This window comes from Berghia stephanieae, chromosome 4 (genome assembly GCF_034508935.2).
Source record: "Berghia stephanieae isolate SIO BIC M18660-M18661 chromosome 4, UCSD_Bste_1.3, whole genome shotgun sequence".
Classification (NCBI taxonomy): domain Eukaryota; kingdom Metazoa; phylum Mollusca; class Gastropoda; order Nudibranchia; family Aeolidiidae; genus Berghia; species Berghia stephanieae.
The window spans coordinates 18,630,055-18,647,907 of record NC_088363.1 but is presented as its reverse complement, the minus strand read 5'-3'; the positions used below and the strand labels follow the sequence as shown (position 1 = coordinate 18,647,907).

At 39.4% G+C, this 17,853-nt stretch overlaps 1 protein-coding gene across 1 annotated transcript in view; it reads left to right on the top strand.

Moving 5' to 3' along the window:
• The first annotated feature begins 16 nt into the window (after positions 1-16).
• LOC144971712 (uncharacterized) overlaps positions 17-17,853 on the top strand; it is a 56,689-nt gene continuing 38,852 nt past the window's right edge. Inside the window, exons 1-6 of the mRNA XM_078912788.1 lie at positions 17-264; positions 412-555; positions 6,065-6,114; positions 14,751-14,827; positions 15,405-15,554; positions 16,545-16,667. Of these exons, the coding sequence (XP_078768914.1) occupies positions 476-555; positions 6,065-6,114; positions 14,751-14,827; positions 15,405-15,554; positions 16,545-16,667 (480 nt within the window). The 5' untranslated portion in view covers positions 17-264; positions 412-475. The remainder of the gene's footprint in view (positions 265-411; positions 556-6,064; positions 6,115-14,750; positions 14,828-15,404; positions 15,555-16,544; positions 16,668-17,853) is intronic.

The following is a 17,853-nucleotide window of genomic DNA, read 5'->3' as shown; positions in this document are numbered from 1 at the left end:
AAAATAGTTGACTTCCGCTACAAAATAAAGACTTAAATCACAATTGGTCGTCGATAAGTTGATTTACAAAGTGTTTAGTCAGTTAAACAGTCTATTCATTCTAATGCCATATTCTAAATACCCAAAGTGTTTGTATAACCCGGTTCGCAAGGGGTAAAAAGGTACAAATGAAGTCTTAAAACTGAAACAAGACGCAGTAAACTCCATATGTTTGACCCGGAAGTTAAATTGTCTTACCGAATATCACCGAAGGGTCTCCATCAGGTAATGGTGAAAAGCCATATTGAAAAAATGGAATATTATCTGCTTCCATCTTCATAATTTTAGTCCCTTTATGTTTATAATATTGCCTCTGTGATTTAAGTTATTTTTTCAAGGGTTGTTTTTACAAGATATTTTTGTACTTTTCAGGAGAATGACTTCGGAAACTAGCTTCTAAAGTCGTCCATTCGAGGACTCGTACCTCGCGAATTATATGAATGAAATGACTACAAGAGGTACCAACCCATCTAGTATATCGCCCCCGGTTCAAATACCACATCAGCGACAAGTGTCGTATCCTTTTTTTGTAATTGCTCATGCTTATTAAACACCTAGGACATTGATTACTTCATTCTCTTGTTGCAGGTTACTACATTATCTCGTACCGACACATATTTTGTGAGGATCAATGTCCGTGTCCAGTGTCAGTGACATGGTCATCGGTATCAATATGCTATGGCCATAACTATAACTTGTACCTTTGTTTAGAGTTGAACTCACAAGACTTTTCACTTTGATGTGATACAGTATGAGATTCTTGTCAGAACAGCCAACACCTCAAGCTCTCGTTTTAGTCTATTTTCAGTCAATACTTTTAATACTTTATTATAATTATACTTTTACTTTATCATTTTGAGAGGCCTTCGGAAAGCTCCTCGTGCTAAGGGAAACAACCTAAATAAAAAATAAACTCTAGTACCGGTAAGAAATCCAACACATTATTGGCACATTGTTATAATTTGATAAAAAAAACTTATGTATTTTTTTTCAAATTGAGATAGGGTAGAATCGGGTAAGTTCGCCGACGGGGAAATTCGCCGCGACCCTCCACCCCCAAGAAATAATGCTTGGTGAACATTTATCCTTACACCCCTCACGTTGGAATAGTCCATATTCAAAAGACAAGATGTGAATGTACGTATTGCTTCAGTTTGAAGGAAGCAAATGAGAAATCTTTAAGAGTTATAGCACTTCAAAATGACATGCAGTAATCAAGATGTTGTGACATCCTTGACTTTTTTATTGTAAAGGCAACCCTACACTAACGTTCCCCTAGTTTGTGCAGTTGAATGTGAAGGCCCTGGTCACAAAATCAATGTTGTATTGACTTTGTGGTCATCCATATCCATTTTATTTTCATTATCAGTGTATATTATCAGATAAATATTTCTAAAAATTGTAATACAATATTTCAAAAATCTATAATTTCGGGTAAATTCACCGGTACTCTCGGGTAAATTTGCCGCACATCACTATCATCATACTATAATTATTCCAAAGACGATTTTAGTGTGCAATAGACGCTGTGAGTTAGCACTAAAATATAACTAAGTTAAGAAAAGTTTAATAACCACAAATCAGTCGACTCGGGTATGGATGGGCAGCAGGCTATGAACTTGTGATTGGCATTGTAATGTATCCACAGGAAGGCACTTTACATACATCATCACACTCAATTCAAGTGCCAATAAGTGTTAATATTGCAGTATTGGATAATGTAGAGAGATTTGAGGACAAGAAGAGTTTAAGAAATGGAAATTGTTCCTCATATTGTCTTGTAGGGAGAAAAACTAAGTACAAAATCTCGCGGCGAAGTTACCCGCCAGTGGTGGCGAAGTTCCCCGACGTGCGGCGAATGTACCCGACAACAGTGGCAGTTTTAAAAGGACTTTTGTGAATAAAATACAATATAAATCTACGTTAACACTTCACAAAAAAATAGATTGGCCAGGTAAACTTATTGTCAGTGTTTGGGTTGCCCAATTGGCATATTGGCCTCCCACGGCAGGCCAGAAGTGAGACAGTGAAAAAACGGCGAAATTACCCGATTTTACCCTAGCATAGGCACAAAAATAAAAAAATATTGCATCTAGATAATGGATAATTCATTTGTCTAGGTCTCAGTCTATATCAAATTTCATCAAGATTGAGGGCACCGCAGTATGTTTAATTTTGCCGCCAGTGGCCAGTGACCAGCCCTCAATCTCCATGCCATACTAAAGTCCCGTTTCAATCTGTTGTCAGCTTATCGAGAGGCTGTCTAGTGGGGGTATTCCCAGTCACAGATTTTGAACTTTTTGCAATATTGAATTTTGAATAGGTAGTAAAATCATAACTTTGGAACTTGGACTTACAGTAAGCATTCTTATTAAATGGTTCTTAAAGGCCTACGACTATCTGTCTATGAAAGAAATAAGAATTATTATATCAATCCACTAATGCTATACTTATAGAACAAAAGTCCTCCGATCTCAAGCTAACCCGCCCTAATACTAAAACAAACAAACCTAGAATGCTTTGCACTACCTTTCAGTTTCAGTAGACTCGCACTCAGTTTAGTGTTTTGTGAGTGTACACGAATCTGCTCAGGCCATGGCAATCCCCTGCAAGATTTTTGAGTGTATATATTGTTTTATTTTCTACTGTTCATAATTTTTCCTGTGCGTTTTTCTGGGTCTTTTTTACACGTATTTTATAGGTTTAAATGATAATGGGTTATTTTATTATTTTTTTGGACAATTATGTGAGCTGAATAGTAATAGTAGTGGAGTATCCAACCAATTGTCTTGCGATCGTTCTAGGCTCGTATTTCTTGCTTTTTGTTGCTAGATTGGGTGATGTTTTGATGTCCATCGGAAGTAGTACTTCAGAATTTTTTTCAAGTTTGCATTTACATCCCTGTCACTCCCATATACAATGTCATCAGGTAACCCGTTTCTCTTTCACCTTCCCCCATGCCTCTTCCACTCATCCCTTGCCTATCCAATCTCGGAATTTCCTACTATACAGTTCCAAGTTCCGATTCAATGTTTGATGAATTGCTTTACCGCAAGGCTCTTGCGGACAGCGAGTTGTTCCATTGTCCCGCCACGGCTCTAGTGTCCCAAAAAGTCATAAATTTGACCACTTGGTCACGATTTTGCATCCATGCTCTTAAAAAGTTGTGAATTGGAAGTTTCCATCAATTGAAATTTAAAAAGTTTATTGGAGAATTATATCTGGCAGCAAAATTTTACGAATACAAAAAACTGCTAGGGGTTGCCATTTTGAAAATCCGAAGCACCAGCCAGACATACAGTTTGGCCATTGTAATGTCATTGGTGGTTATTTCTTTCCCCACTGACATTGGGAGACTCCTGATTAAGTCACTGGGGTTCTCCGACCCCATGTGAACTCACCACACGCTTTGATCATCACTAACATCAACCTAGACAAGTTCCCCCCTTTTCTTATTTTAATTTTTTTTAGCTTCTCCTTTGCCTTTATCTCGAAAGCCTGAGAATCTTCCGCCTAAATGATAGTTCATCTTTGCCCATCACCATCAATTCCGCCTTTTTCTAATTTTTATATGAATGGAAAGCTCACCACAACCACTACATCAACATCCCTACCGTCACTGTTATTACAAGCATCACTACATCATCATCCCTACAACCACCACATCATCCCTATCACTAATACTGTTACATCCACCACATCACCATCACTACTAATATAACGGGAGGCTATATGGTCTAGTGGTATGATGCTTTCATATCGATAGGTCCTGAGTTCGAGCCTTGCTAGGTGCATAGTTGAGTCCTTGGGAAAGGCTCTTTACTCACATTCTCTCATCGTATTCAAGTGTAAAATGAGTGCCTGGCCGTTTACTTCGTTATCTATGTCAGAATAGATTGTAATATCGCCTAGCAGGCATCATGTCTCGTTCTACATGTTGCTGTTGGTCAAGCGCTTTTGAGTACGTTAAGTGGTTTTTGTGCTATATAAAAGCTCAAGTTTTTTTACTACACCACAACACCGTCCCTGCAACTGTATCATCCCAATCACCACCACATCCACATCCCTACCACTGCCACTATTACAACCACTGCTACTATGACCACCACTACATCACAATCCCTACCTCCACCACTACATTATCATCCCCTACCTCCACTGCTACTACAGCCACCACCACAACATCATTTCAACAATCATCTCTGCCACTAGTACTTTTATAACCATCGCAGACGTTATTCCAATAAGTCATAGTATTGGGTATTTTTATAAGGTGAAATATGGGGGTGGGTTGGGGCTGTTTATATTGTATGAGCACATGGTACTATTCTCTAAGTAGGTAGTATTTTATAATTACTCTGTCAACTTTTGAAATTACTCTGAGTGGTGTCATAGATTGCTGGAGACGCATTTTAGATTGCATCTCAGTGAATTTTAATGAATTTCAAATTTATAGATTATTATAGTCGCATGGATGGGTCATGATCTATGCGCTGAAAAATTTAAATTTCCTTTTTTTTTTTTTTTTTTTTTGGTGACCGGTCATTCTCACCCCTGATCTCTGGGGATATCAGTACTACCACCACCACTACTGCTGCTGCTAGCACTACCACCACGATGTTACTATCGCTTTATTAGCACCACTAAAACTACCAATAATTCTTTGACTGATTTTTATATTAAAAAGAGACGCCAATTTAAATTTGGCTCACAGGAATTTCAGACACCACTAGGAGGACTGTCAATGTGGAAAGAGAAATTTCCACACACCAGTGTGGTATTTGGCATTGTGTTTACATATTGTATAGTTCTGCATTGATAACTGATTGACACTCTTATGATGTGTAAACACAATGCCAAATAAAATCCCAAAGTTTCCTTATTTCATATGAAGTAGAGCTCCAAAACCTAGTGGTAGTGATTGTAGAACTGGTGGTAGAGAGGGTGTTGCTGGTTCTAGTAGTAGTGATGATGTGGTGGTGTTTGTAGTGGTAGTGATAATGATGTCGTAGTGGTGGTTGTAGCAGTCGTGGTGGTTGTAGTAGTGTTAGCGTTGTTTGTTATATTTTGTTTTTATAATCAGTTAATTTCACTGGATAGCCTGGGTGGGATTCCTGACTTCCGATAGTGGGCATGCAGGCACTTACTGTGTCTTCTATTCCCCTATTTCTGTTTTCTGTCTTTGTCTTAGAATGAGATTGCTTGGATTTATCCTGGCCCTGACTGGGAGGGAAACAGTCATATGTATAGTTGTTTCGGGAGATGATATTTTTTTCCTTGTAAATCATCTATCTGATATGTACCATTATGATTATATTTGTTGTTTTGAATGATAAAGCATTTCAGTCTTTTCCTCTTAATGGGATCCTGTGCTCATATCTGGATGTCTTAAGTGCTTTGGTGGTATAATCTTGGAATCTACATCTATTCCCCTTTGTCTTACTTTTTCTAGGGTGCTTTAATTTTAATCCTAGAACTTTTATTCTGTCCCATTTTCTTCCTTTTTACTGGCGCTAGTATGATCTTAATGTGTCGCAAGCGACGTAAGACCCCTTAAAACATACAATGTCATAACACGGTTGCCAATTTTCCATATGTTTACGGAATTCAGTATTTTATTTATAAACCCTCTGTATTTCTAATTGCCTGCTAAACTGAAAAACGTCCGTGCGTATATCGTTTGACTGGAGTTCTGTGCTCGGACAGGGGTCAGCCAATGTATGAAAGTTCGGTTGTTTTGTTTGGGTTTTTTTTCTCTCCTAAGTTGATCTCTCTCTCTTCTCTCTCTCTCTCTCTCTAGCTCTCTCTCTCTCTCTCTCTCTCTCTCTCTCTCTCACACACACACACACACAGGAATAATATTAAGATTTTATTGTATCTCGCCCATGATTTCAATTGTCCTTACAGTGTTTATCATGTGGTCCGTTTTCAAATGTACATTATATTTCCATTACATTTTCTATTGTGTATGAGGAAAATCTTTTTTTTTATATGAGTCGTGTATTTATTCTTAACTTGAATCAAGAGCTATACCGTCTGGTACTCCACCTCCCAACCTCTACCAAGGCCAATCACGTGAGTACTTTTTCTTTCTTCTCACCCTTCATTTGACATGCTTATTTTTAACACTTTGCAAGATTTTTAGTATTTCACATATGCCTTAGCATGGCTGTAACTGTAAGGTTGTTTGAGGAGTGAATAGAGGCAGATCAATGCAGAGATGCCAAAGCTCTGGGGGGCCATTCCTTGTCAGGTGGACCAATTTTTCGAAAATTGGGAACCGCACCCCTTTTGATTTTCCTCAAACTTGGGTCAATTTAAGTTACTTGTGAGATATGAGGAAAGTCAAATTTAAGTTCTAAGTGTGGATATTTGATTTTTTACAATTTAAAGCATTTTTTGTGTCCTTAAATGTGGTTCTGCTTGCTGTTTGCCAAATGGATGAATTTTTTCAGTATGTGTTTTCGTGACTTTTATGGTTCATTTTTCATCATTAATGGTGTGTATCTCATCAACTAATATACAGTCCAACATAATATAGCAAGAGTATGGGTCTGCTACTATAATTTTTCGAACAAAAACTCATAGCGTAGTACATACATGCCGAATCTTAAGAATTTTCGTAATTTTACGAATTTTAGACAAGTTTCATGGCCAAATTCGGATTTTTATGGAATAATAATAAGCCGAAGAAGGAGTACTACTACTACTAATACTAGTAATAAGATTATATGATATTGTGGTTGTTCTTACGCGATTTCAGAGATTACTAAAAATTGACATAAAAATTTCTAAATTTTGAAGTTTTCGATTTGGCAAGTCTGCTAGTGCGTCTCTCACCAAAATTACAAATTTTCACCGACTTAAGTCTCAGTATGGTCAAAGATATCGATCGGCTGGGATTTAAAAAAATATTTGATGTTGAGTAGATACACTATTTCTCAGTGCTGATGGTTTTCCTCGGATCCGTGGAGATCCGCGATTTTGGGGTCCAGAGGAGGAATTTCCTCCTTTTATATTTTCTCAAAACAATGTGCTTGCAATGAGAGAGTTGATGTGTTGTGGAACACACAGGTCCAGTTTCCCACTCTCCAGAATTTAGCTAGAATATCAATGATATTCTATCTATCATCTCAATTGCTCTAAAAGTGGGGTTTAGTGCAGTAGAAATGGGGCTTACAGGCGATCGTTCAACATTTTCCTACTTTTTCACTTTTTGTCACCATCAGCACTGATTTCTATAACCACTTGGAAACTATCTTTGTATTTCTAGATGCTTCATGGTAAGGATTGTCTGCAAAGAAGTTAATTATCTCAATTCTTAAGTCTAGTAGCGCGCATGTCCAATCTTGAGGACGAGCATAGCTGAGTCAGTGGGGCGACGGTCCAGTATTGAGGACGAGTTGGCTTTGACACAGAGCGCGCCAGTCCATTATTGAGGACAAGATCATCTCCGTTTATGAATTGAGTTGTTAGCCTTTCTGTATTTAGAAATGCAGTAAAAATTTAATTGATTCTGATTGGTCAATAGTTTAGCTATGTCCTTGAACTTGTTGAAGGCAAGTTAGTGGCCTTTCAAGTCATAAACAAAGCCAACAAAGAGCCCCCATGGCCCCACCACGCTGTTTTGCATGCTCTGGTCATCTGCGTGGGCTCTTTGTGTGTATATGCGTTACGAAAACTAGGCTAATGTGTGTAGCAATAAGGTGTAAAGCCTTGCTCCCTCTCATTCCACCGCTCAACTATTCGAAATAGAAAGATGACTGTTACAGGTTTCATGAATCCTTACTAAGTTTGCTGTCTCTCAATTAATGTATTATTTCCCTTTAAGAAATTGTAAAGGTTGTACCATAAATTATTGCTATTAGCTCAAAAAAGTATATTTTCTCGGATGGGTGTAAATATTGAAAAACTGCTAGGCGAGCTGCCATTGTTTCAGCTGATCAGCTGTAGCAACTAGGCATTGTCCAGTGTAACTTCCGGAATGCAAGGCCGCGTCGCTTGAGTTAAGTTACAAAGGGGCATAGCTCAATTAGTTGTTTTGATGCCCAATATCGTCTCATATTACACTACAGAGCTAACAAACGAAGCTTGATATATTTGGCTTATGAGAAACTGTTAAAAGCTAATGAATTCATTGCTTTCATTTTATGTGTCTATGGCAAAAACTTCACGGATACATTCATGGGTCTGGGTTGGCTGGAAATTTCTGCTGAGCCACCTCGCATGGTGGGTAAGAGGTCACTTACTATTCCCTTATGTCTGTTTTCCGAGTTGCTTTCTGTCTTTGTCTTGGAATTGGTTTGTTTGATTATGTCCTGGCCCTTCTTGGTCCTAAGTAGGAAATGTTTGGTATTCGTTTTGGGAGACGACTTTTTCATTTTTCGTTGTATGTAGATCATTTCTTTCTGTTGTAACTGTAACTAAAATACATTATGGATAATCAATTATGCCCCCTTCCCCCCCCCCCCCCCCCAGTTTTGGAGTCAAATGAAAAGGCTGATGAAACCAATAATGGATCCAAACTTAAGGATTAGATCATTCATAAACTGTCTAGAAGCGACCGATAACATTTAATGAAGAAGAATGACTAAAACGATATCGTTGTCAGCATTTGAAAGAGAAGCCTGACGTGAACAACAGTCATTTGGTTGTTAGGACAACAAGAGTCATTTGGTTGTTAGGACCTGGTACTTTCGCTTGGTCGAGCGCCGTGGTGAGTCAGGATACGTCCATGTTTGAAGGGGGACATCCTGTTCCTTAGGCCGGGGCGTTGTGTGGTGTGAGGACACACAGGGCACAGGGATGTCCTTGATCGGGCGGATGGGAGACGTTTCGGTAGCAGGTTCCGGGTCCGGTGCTGATGTAGATGCTGGTACTGGTGGTTGTGGGTTTGGTACAGGCAGGTCTTGGCAAATTGAGGGGAGTGGCAGGCTTGGCTCGAAAGATGACCTGAGTGGGGGCATCGGGTGTGGCAGGCACCTTGTGGATTGCTGGCAGTCCATTTATATGGCCTTGAGCCATCATAATGGGCATGCGTTGGATGTCTGGTACGTATTTCCTATTACAGAGGGTGACACGACCAGATCCGTACAACGCATTGGTCAAATTGCCTAACACCAACGACCGTGCCTGACTTGTCCAATTTAGTCAGATTGGATCCGGTTTGATTCTTGATCCTTACGGTAGCGTCAGCGGCGAGGTGGTGGGAGGGCACGGGTGTGTTCTGATAGCCGTTCAGCAGTGCACATGTGCCAGTTCCTTTGTTCTTCCTCTCGTCCGGTGGTGTTGGGTTGGTACTTTCCTGGGTGTATCGGGGGAAAAGTCTCGGGTAGGGCGACCGTAAATACGCAAGCTGGGGTTAAGCGAGAGTCCGAGTTGGGTTATTCTGATACTGTAACATTGCTCGTTGAATCCTGTCAGTGTTCAGTGAACCTTGGGTATCTGTGATGAGGCGTTTTAACTCCAATTTCACCGCGACAATTTGCGTGCGGGAATGCAGCTGATGAGAGCCTGTTGTGTGCATCCCAAAAGTAAAGATATGACGCAGTTGCAAAGGACGTCGGGTCCACCATCATTGCTCATTTTGTCGCTAATACCATATGTGACGATGACATTGCATAGGACAGCGATGAATCCGGCAGCATCGTGGGATGTCTCTTCCACTATTGTCTAATTGCTGTATCTGGTTGTAACTCCAGACCTCATCCTCGTTACGATAGGCGCGAACGGTGAACCGCTGCAGGTCAAGCGAACAGTCCTCAGGGACTTTCCATACAGCCAGCACAGGTCGGTTCTTGTCACAGCAGGGGTGACAATACCGAGGGTGCAGTCTCTCCAACTTTACAGATGGAACTTTAGGAAGGCTAACTGGGAGGAATTCAGTTCTATATCGAGTAGGTTTGTCCTGCCATTCCTCCCTAGTCCGAGAATATAACCAGATTTAATAGGCTACTGGTAAAGAGCGCTCAACGCTCTGTTCCACAGGGCAAACGGAAATTCTACACCCCTTGCTGGACGGGAGAGTCAGGAAAGCTGTGAAGGAGTACCAGCAGACCCAGTCCCAGGATGTAGCCGATAGACTACTTCAGTCTCTGGCAGAGGGAAGGAAGCAACGGTGGCATGAGACCGTGGAAAGTCTCGACTTTACACACTCCAGCCGCCACGCTTGGCATTTGATAAAGAAATTGGATCCGGACCGGAATGTGAGGCAGGCACAATTGCCAAGGATATAAAGTACCAAACGGGTCCCTAATCGTGCTTTTGAGCGCGGTGTCCACAAGGCGTACCTTACGATTTTGGTCTCGCTACTTGCGGAGGAGTCGGACTGGACATCTCTGTTCAGTCCCAGAGAAGTGGGTGCGTATATCCCGATATGGTGACGCATCTGGGCCCCAGGGCACAGGCCTGGCTGGCAGAGGCAATGTCTGACATCCTTGCAATATGAAAGCTCCCAAAAGTGTGGAAGCACGTGAAGATAGTTGCCATCCTGAAGCCCGGGAAACTGGCGAAGGAGGCCTACAGTTACAGACCCATATCTCTACTGAGCTGTCTTTACAACAATGTAAAATAAAATTGTTCTTATTTTTCATTAATACAGCGCACCGAGACCATTCGGTGTAGTAGCCAACTGTCCTGATAAAACCCGGACTCCCGATTTGGCACTCTTAGAGAAAATTTAGAAGATAAATTGATTGGACTGTTTATATGTATGGAAATGACTCTTTCGTGTCCCAGAATTATACTTTTTTGACTAGCTGATTGGAACAAGGTACAGAAAAAGCTCTAAATTTAGATGATATTAGTATATAATAGTCCAAACATACTGCTGTTTTAGGTCATGACGGTAGTATGCGTTAGAGTGTCCCGTTTTAGCTCTTTGACCAGTTGGCTATGATTACGCATTATACTAAACGGTGTAGAACCTTTGTCTTATTTTCGTCTCAACAATACCAATACTCAATGCTGAAAGCACGTGGTCGGATTTAAACTTTAAACTTCATGCTAATTTTAAATTGCCCGCTAACCCCAGGCCATATTCACCTTCTTCGTTCATGGAGTGACCGGTCCCTCTTTATTTTTAATCCGCGAACCCTCGAGTTTCTTTATCTCTACCCTGGTCGTTTTGTTCTCACGGCTTGTGTAGACCCTTGAGCATTACTTACGTTACTTATCACAGTCTACGTCCTTTGTTATCTATGTTACTTACTACTATAGCAATCGAGAGAGGGCTGGGGCTTATGCAACGTTGGTGGTGCACATGGCCTAGTAAACAATGGGGTGTTCGGCGTGTAATCATTTTATTCAATACTCAAACTCAGACAACAATGCGTGTCAGCTCATTGGATGGTTTTGACTTGTGACCATTTGGTAAGCACACTAAGAATTGAAAAATAGAAAATTTTAAAGTCGCCTGCCTGTCGGTGTTGTTTTGGCGGGTTGCTGCTACCTCAGGATTTTTTTATGATGTGGTGACACACTTCACTTTAAAATTGCTAGTTTTGTTTCGACTATTTTATTTTACTTAATTACCGATGCGCCTTTTAGTATTTCATTTTTGACACGGAATAAAAGTAAAAGGTTAAAATTTCAATATGTCTGACGACAATCCAAATGGGAGCAGAAATGAACACTTGGATTGGACTGATTTTCAACGTTTTCGTGAGTGAAAGATTATTTTTTGAAATTTGAGTTGTTTTGTTTAACGTCATTTGTGTTGAGTGGACTTTGCTTTGATTCTGTGGGAACGTATTTATTGTTGTTTAAATGTTTGTTGTTGTTTGGCTATTGAGTTGTTGTTGTAAATTGTTTTCATGTTAGGTAACCTGTTGGGTGTCACTGTGAGTTCAATTCACTGTTATGTGTTATTTCTTCCCTGAGTTTGTGACGTCACAATGGGTATAAAAACCGGGTTGCATTCATTTCCCAAGCTCTTCTTACTACTCGACAATGGATTGTTGATTGAAATTAGATAGTCAAGTGTTGACTCTGTTTTTATTACCGGATGGACATTCCTGGACAACTCACGTAATGCCTTGAAATATGGCATTTTTTAACCGCCCATTTATGTCCTTTACATATAGATAGAATGCGCTTGGCCAAGGAGTTCACAACATTGCCATCCGGAAGTATAACGGACCAACACACAAACGCTGTGTAACCATGAACGTTTATAGTCAGGTTAATACAGTTTAGTGAGAACAACTCACAAACGCGGATGGCAAAAACAATAACAAATGCCTGAGTGACGTCATCTTCGAACTATCTATATAGAGAACGCCCACTTCGGTGAAGACTTTCTGACCTTTTTCCTTTATTTTACATATCCTGAACGAGATTGAGAATTCCGTTCACGACAATTCCTTTAAAATATAAAGCATCCGTTGAATTAGAATTAATATTGGTATTTAGGTATAACGTATACGTAGACCAAGATCTTGTAATATTCATTTAACTTTGGGGCTTTGGTCATCGTAAAAATAGGGGAAAACAACGTGTGTGTCATTTAAATTTATACAAATGACGAGAGAGGGGGGGGGGGGGGGGGAATCGGGGAAGATGAAAGAAACAATGGGTCGGTCCCTGATGACGTAGATCAAAGGGGTTTTGCGGAGGTGCTTTACGATACGTTATTCGGAGGTGCTTTACGATACGTTATTCGTGCAATTATAAAAGGTGGTTGGCTGTCACGACAATCACGGGACATGTGTCTACAGTGCATTGGGTCAAGTTATAAGACAAGAACCTGGATGGTCCCAGGTTCGAATCGCCCCTTCCTTCTACTTCTTTCATTTACTGTCGACTCCCTAATATTATTATTATTATTAGACAATATGGCGGATCTAGTGAGGTTGCGGGAGGGAGACTCGCCCTAAATTTTAAGATTTGAAAAGTGATTTGCGCCATATTCCAGCATCATTTCTTCGTCCAAAGAAATGATTCAACTTCAAGAATTATTTTTGATGTTGTACTAAAGCAATTGACCCTGGACAGTTTTAGAACACTCATCATCATCATCTGTACTCTTGACTCATAAATTAGTGGTCAGTTCTCCTTTACAGTGATGACTGCTATGATGATGATGATTATGTTGATTGTGATTAACACAACTACAGGTCTGGGTGGGGTTCCAGATCTCTCATAGTGAACAGGGAGGCACTTATTGTCTTGGAATGAGGTAACTTTTGTCCTGTCCTATCCCTGGCTGGGAGGGAAACAGTCAGATGTATAGTTGTTTTGGGAGATGATATTTTGTCTAAGTACACTGATGGTGTGCTCTTGGAATCTACATCTGTTTCTTATTTGAAATTCCCCCTTTTCTTCCTTTTCTCTTAGGTGAACTTTATTTGTTTTTCTTGAAATTTTTACCATCCCACTTTTTTCCTTTTTACTGGCGCTGTTGTGACCTAGATGTGTTGCTCTCTCACTCTCTCTTTCTCCCCCTTCCCGTTTTAATAGGTTTACAATTAGTTCAGTATAAACGGAATTCTATGCTATCGTTGCAAAAAATTTTCGGTGAGCACGGCCTAGACCAAACACATAAATTTTTCGATAGCTATTGCCTTTTCTAGTTCTTGTTATTGAGTGGGTCAGAGAATTCTAGGTATGTTTTGCCGATGAGGGAGTTGATGGTTACTGGCATATGCCACCGTTACATCATTACAACTGTTCTACCACCAATACTACTACTAAAACTACTTACAGCTGTTATGGGACACCGCAACAGATAGATGTCCATGTTACCCTTGCTGGACAATGAAACATGGAGTGTATGATCGAACTTTCAAATCGATTCTCGTTGGTAATCTACAAATTAAAGCATATGAGAGTGTTCGCATTGGAAATGATCGTTTTGCCTAATGTTTAGTATAATTGATTGTAATGCTCCCAACTATCATTCTAGTCATGCTCGTAACACGTAACGCTCAATGGACGCCGGTTTTTGACACTGTTGCCGTTTGTATGTGTATCGCTTTACTTCAATTCAATTTAGCATCAAAGGTATCATTTTGAATTAGACACTCACTACCCAATGTCTTGGTTTTAATTGAACGAGAGATAAGTTTACATACCAAGCAAGCAGACTCGTTTTTCCTTGAAAATAGAGGGATAAGGTAGATAGGGAGCGGGCATGGGGCAGACCTGCTTACTATAATAAATGTTAATTCGTAGTTTATAGGAGATAATGGTAGTTGACATTATAAATCAATTCACCCTTACAGTGATTAGACATCAAAACCTTAAATTATGTAGTCTAGCATCTACGTTCATTTTCAATGTGTTTAAATGACTTAGAGATGCTCATGAAGTTCTGAACTTGAAGCCAGGTTTGGCATGGGGGGAAGATGAAAGAAACGATGGGACGCCTGAGGACGTGTTACATAGCAGTGTCACGGATGCTCGTCTTACATGCATTTTAACTCCATTACAGCAACCCCGAGTTTTTCTTTCTTTCAGATAAGTTTCCTTTTATATTATTTTTAACGGAGAGTAATCCGTTTTCACCATGAGGGCAGTACTACTACAACTACTACTTGTTTTTCCTTGTTTTATCTACATTGCTGTGTTGGATAGAAGTACCTAAAAATGAGTTTTATTTTGATTCCTGTGGAATTGACAGCCCATTTTTTGGTTCTTCAAGATTTACTTTTTCTTCCTGAGACATCTGCTACCAGCATTCCTTTAATTAGTTATCATTTTGTCTTTTCCAGCTGGTATTGTCCAGGGGCCAACGTTTAATTACATTCCGCCACAATATCAGCAAGGCGAGCAGTTCCTGCCATACCAAGTGAGTGTCTATTTTTTTTTTTTTTTTTTTTTTTTTTTTTTTTTGTATTATTCGTGATTCTGTGATAAATTCATAATTCTTTTCGAAAGAGAAGTCCAATCTAAGGTTTATTTTCCCTAGCTACCTAGGGAGGGGGGGAATGGTTAGGATAGCTCTGGCTGGCTAGGATTCTCGACTGACCATTGTTTATGTTATCTTTTCTAAGGTGCTGACATAACTCATCTAAATTCAGATTATATTTGTCACCCATTGCCTTTAAAGTGTTATGTACTGTTTACCAGGAGGACAGAGAGGGATTATAAGGTTTGGGGATCCAGGAATGTCAAATTTTAGTTTTTGTTAGTTTTAAAAAGGTAATGATTGCAGGGGAAAGTGTGGGTGTACTGCCTTGGGCATGAACTATCTGCTGGAGAAGGCCAGGAACAGAGAGGTGGAACAGCATGTAGTCCGCATCTAGCACCTATTCCCCCTAATATATATTTGAAATGAGAGAGATATGGGAAGCTTACTCATACTTACTTAGTTCATTAAAGGAGGTAGTTTTGATGTTCTACAGTTTGCTAATTTTCATTTTCAGGCTTATGGTAGTGCTCCGAATGACTTAAGAGGTGCATCTTCTTCCAGTGGAAGAGGTGGTGGAGGCCCTGCCAGTATGGCTCAATCTGGGACCTATTACCACCAGAACCAAAATATGAGACCGTCCCAACCACCCCCTCCCAATCAGCAAGTAAGTGTTGAATATGAAAATTGTTCTTAATAGTACTCTAAGCTATAGAGAGTGTTTGGTCTTGGAAGTTGTCTTGTCTATTTGCTTGGTACATTGGTTAGGGAAGAAGTGAGAGGCAAGCAGTGGTGGGAGCTTTCATCCACTTTCGGATCAGTCTTCGTGTTTTTTGCCTTTAATTTAATTGCAGATATAGTTGCAGTTCTGTTAATTGCTACATTTTCCAAGACACGTAATTAATTATATATAAGTCACTGATTACTTGCAGCTAGGAAAGTTCACGTTTTTAAAAAGTGGTCTGTCATCGCTGCCCCATAGATTAGATTGAGTCCCATCCAATTCCTGTCTCTGGTCTATTGTCACTAGCCATGGAGGAAAGTTTGTTAGGATATTTTCACCACCCTCTTTTTGGCTTCAGAATATGCCACTCGAATACAGAGCTATCACCTAATTTTTTTCGCAGAGATTTCCCCATTTTTAAGGACAATATCCTTTTATTTCTTTGATGCTGTCTAATAATCCAGACTTCCCGACTATCACGATTAAATTTTGCCTCCAATTTTATAGTTTCATGAGCATCTTCAAGTCATTAAAACTTATTGATGCCAGACTACGTAATTTTACGAATTTTGAAATGTTATTTAATCCTTGTGAGGGTAAATTGTTGATTTTCAAAATCAACTATAGTGACTACGATGGATCTGTTAGATCTGGTGGAAAGTACTTTGCAATGATTGACAAACATCCTATCCAAATGATAGTGGGCAGTTCTTTTTATCCATTTCTCTACAGCATATTTTCCTTTATGTCTGAGAATTTTCTTTATTGATGTGATTGAAGCATCTAAAACAAATGGACGACTTATGTATTGTTTTCATTGTGTACAGAAGTGTTTTTGTGCTCTTGAAGTCATGTTGGACATCTGTCTGTGCATAAACCTTCTAGCTGTAAATCTAATTTTTAACTGTTACTGTATCATTCCTTTTCATTCAGTTCTACATAAGCCAAGCAGGACAGAGCAATATGCGGCATCCTAGGCCCCCAAATTCTGCTTCAAATGCCCCCATCATGTTTATCCAGCCAAACCCCAACAATATGGTGATATCTACCAATATGGTGAGTTCTCTTTTCCCCCTTGCTTGGGTATGGTAGCATTATATTTGCGTTTCAGGCCATTGTTAATCATTAAATATCTTTATTATTGTTCTCAGGTCAATTAAAATATATACATATCGCACATCTATCTCATTACATTGTCATTGTGGGTAAAAGAATATGCTATTTTTGTATGTGTCAATGAAATTTTTACATCCAATCAATAGTCATATTGTATAGCTGCATTGTTTTTAAGTGTAATGAGAATTATCATGTCATAGATGTGTGATCTGTAGACCTCAGTTCTCAGTCAATTGACTTAAATCAGCCAATTTGTCAATGTGGAAAAAGTGAGAGAGAGAGAAAAGCATAAATTTAGGTGACATACTGCAAGATTTACAAGAATGTAGTCGGGACTTGTCATACAGCACTGCCCATAGGACATAAGCTTTTAATATTGTCGATGGATAACTTAAGTGATTGGAATTAAGCGATAGTTTTTATAAACTTTGATTCTATATTAGTCAAGTGTTAGGCAGAGATGTCCTTTTTTCCGATTTTAGCAGGAGGACAGCTTTTTGTAATCATAGATCTCAATTTTCCGCTGTAACTATAAAGCTGAAATCCGAAATGGCTCTATTGAAATAGTTGATGGAGGAAGAAGTGCCTCTTAATAACTCTCCCCCCTTCATCCCATCGTCTCCTCCGCTTATCCTTACCCTCCCTTCTCAACCTTTGGTGTATTTGTATTACTTTGGCAAGTGTCTTTTTATTTTACATTTTTTTCAAATGTATGTAGACATTATGAACATAAACTGTTCAATTGGCGCTGTGCTTAAAGTTCCTCCTTTTTCATTATTTTGAGTTGAAACTGATGTGAAATCTGCGTCTATCTGCTTTTTTCAGGGTTGCCAATTTTCAGTATGTTTACGGAATTGGGTATGTTAAAAATACGTATATTTTCCAAATTATCTTCTGGATGGAAAGTAGTAAATAGATATTGTGTTTATACCAGAGAACAGTACTCAGATAGTTGTCAGTCGTGGTGTTCGTATAACATTTCGCTAAATTTTTGCCTCCTGAATTGGCAACCCCTTTTTGAAAACATTTTTTTTGCTAGATACTTGGGGTTTTATTTTTTGAAAAGGTGAAATTGTTGTTTAAAAGCAGCGGTTATGCAGGATATTTGTCTTTTTATGATTTAAGA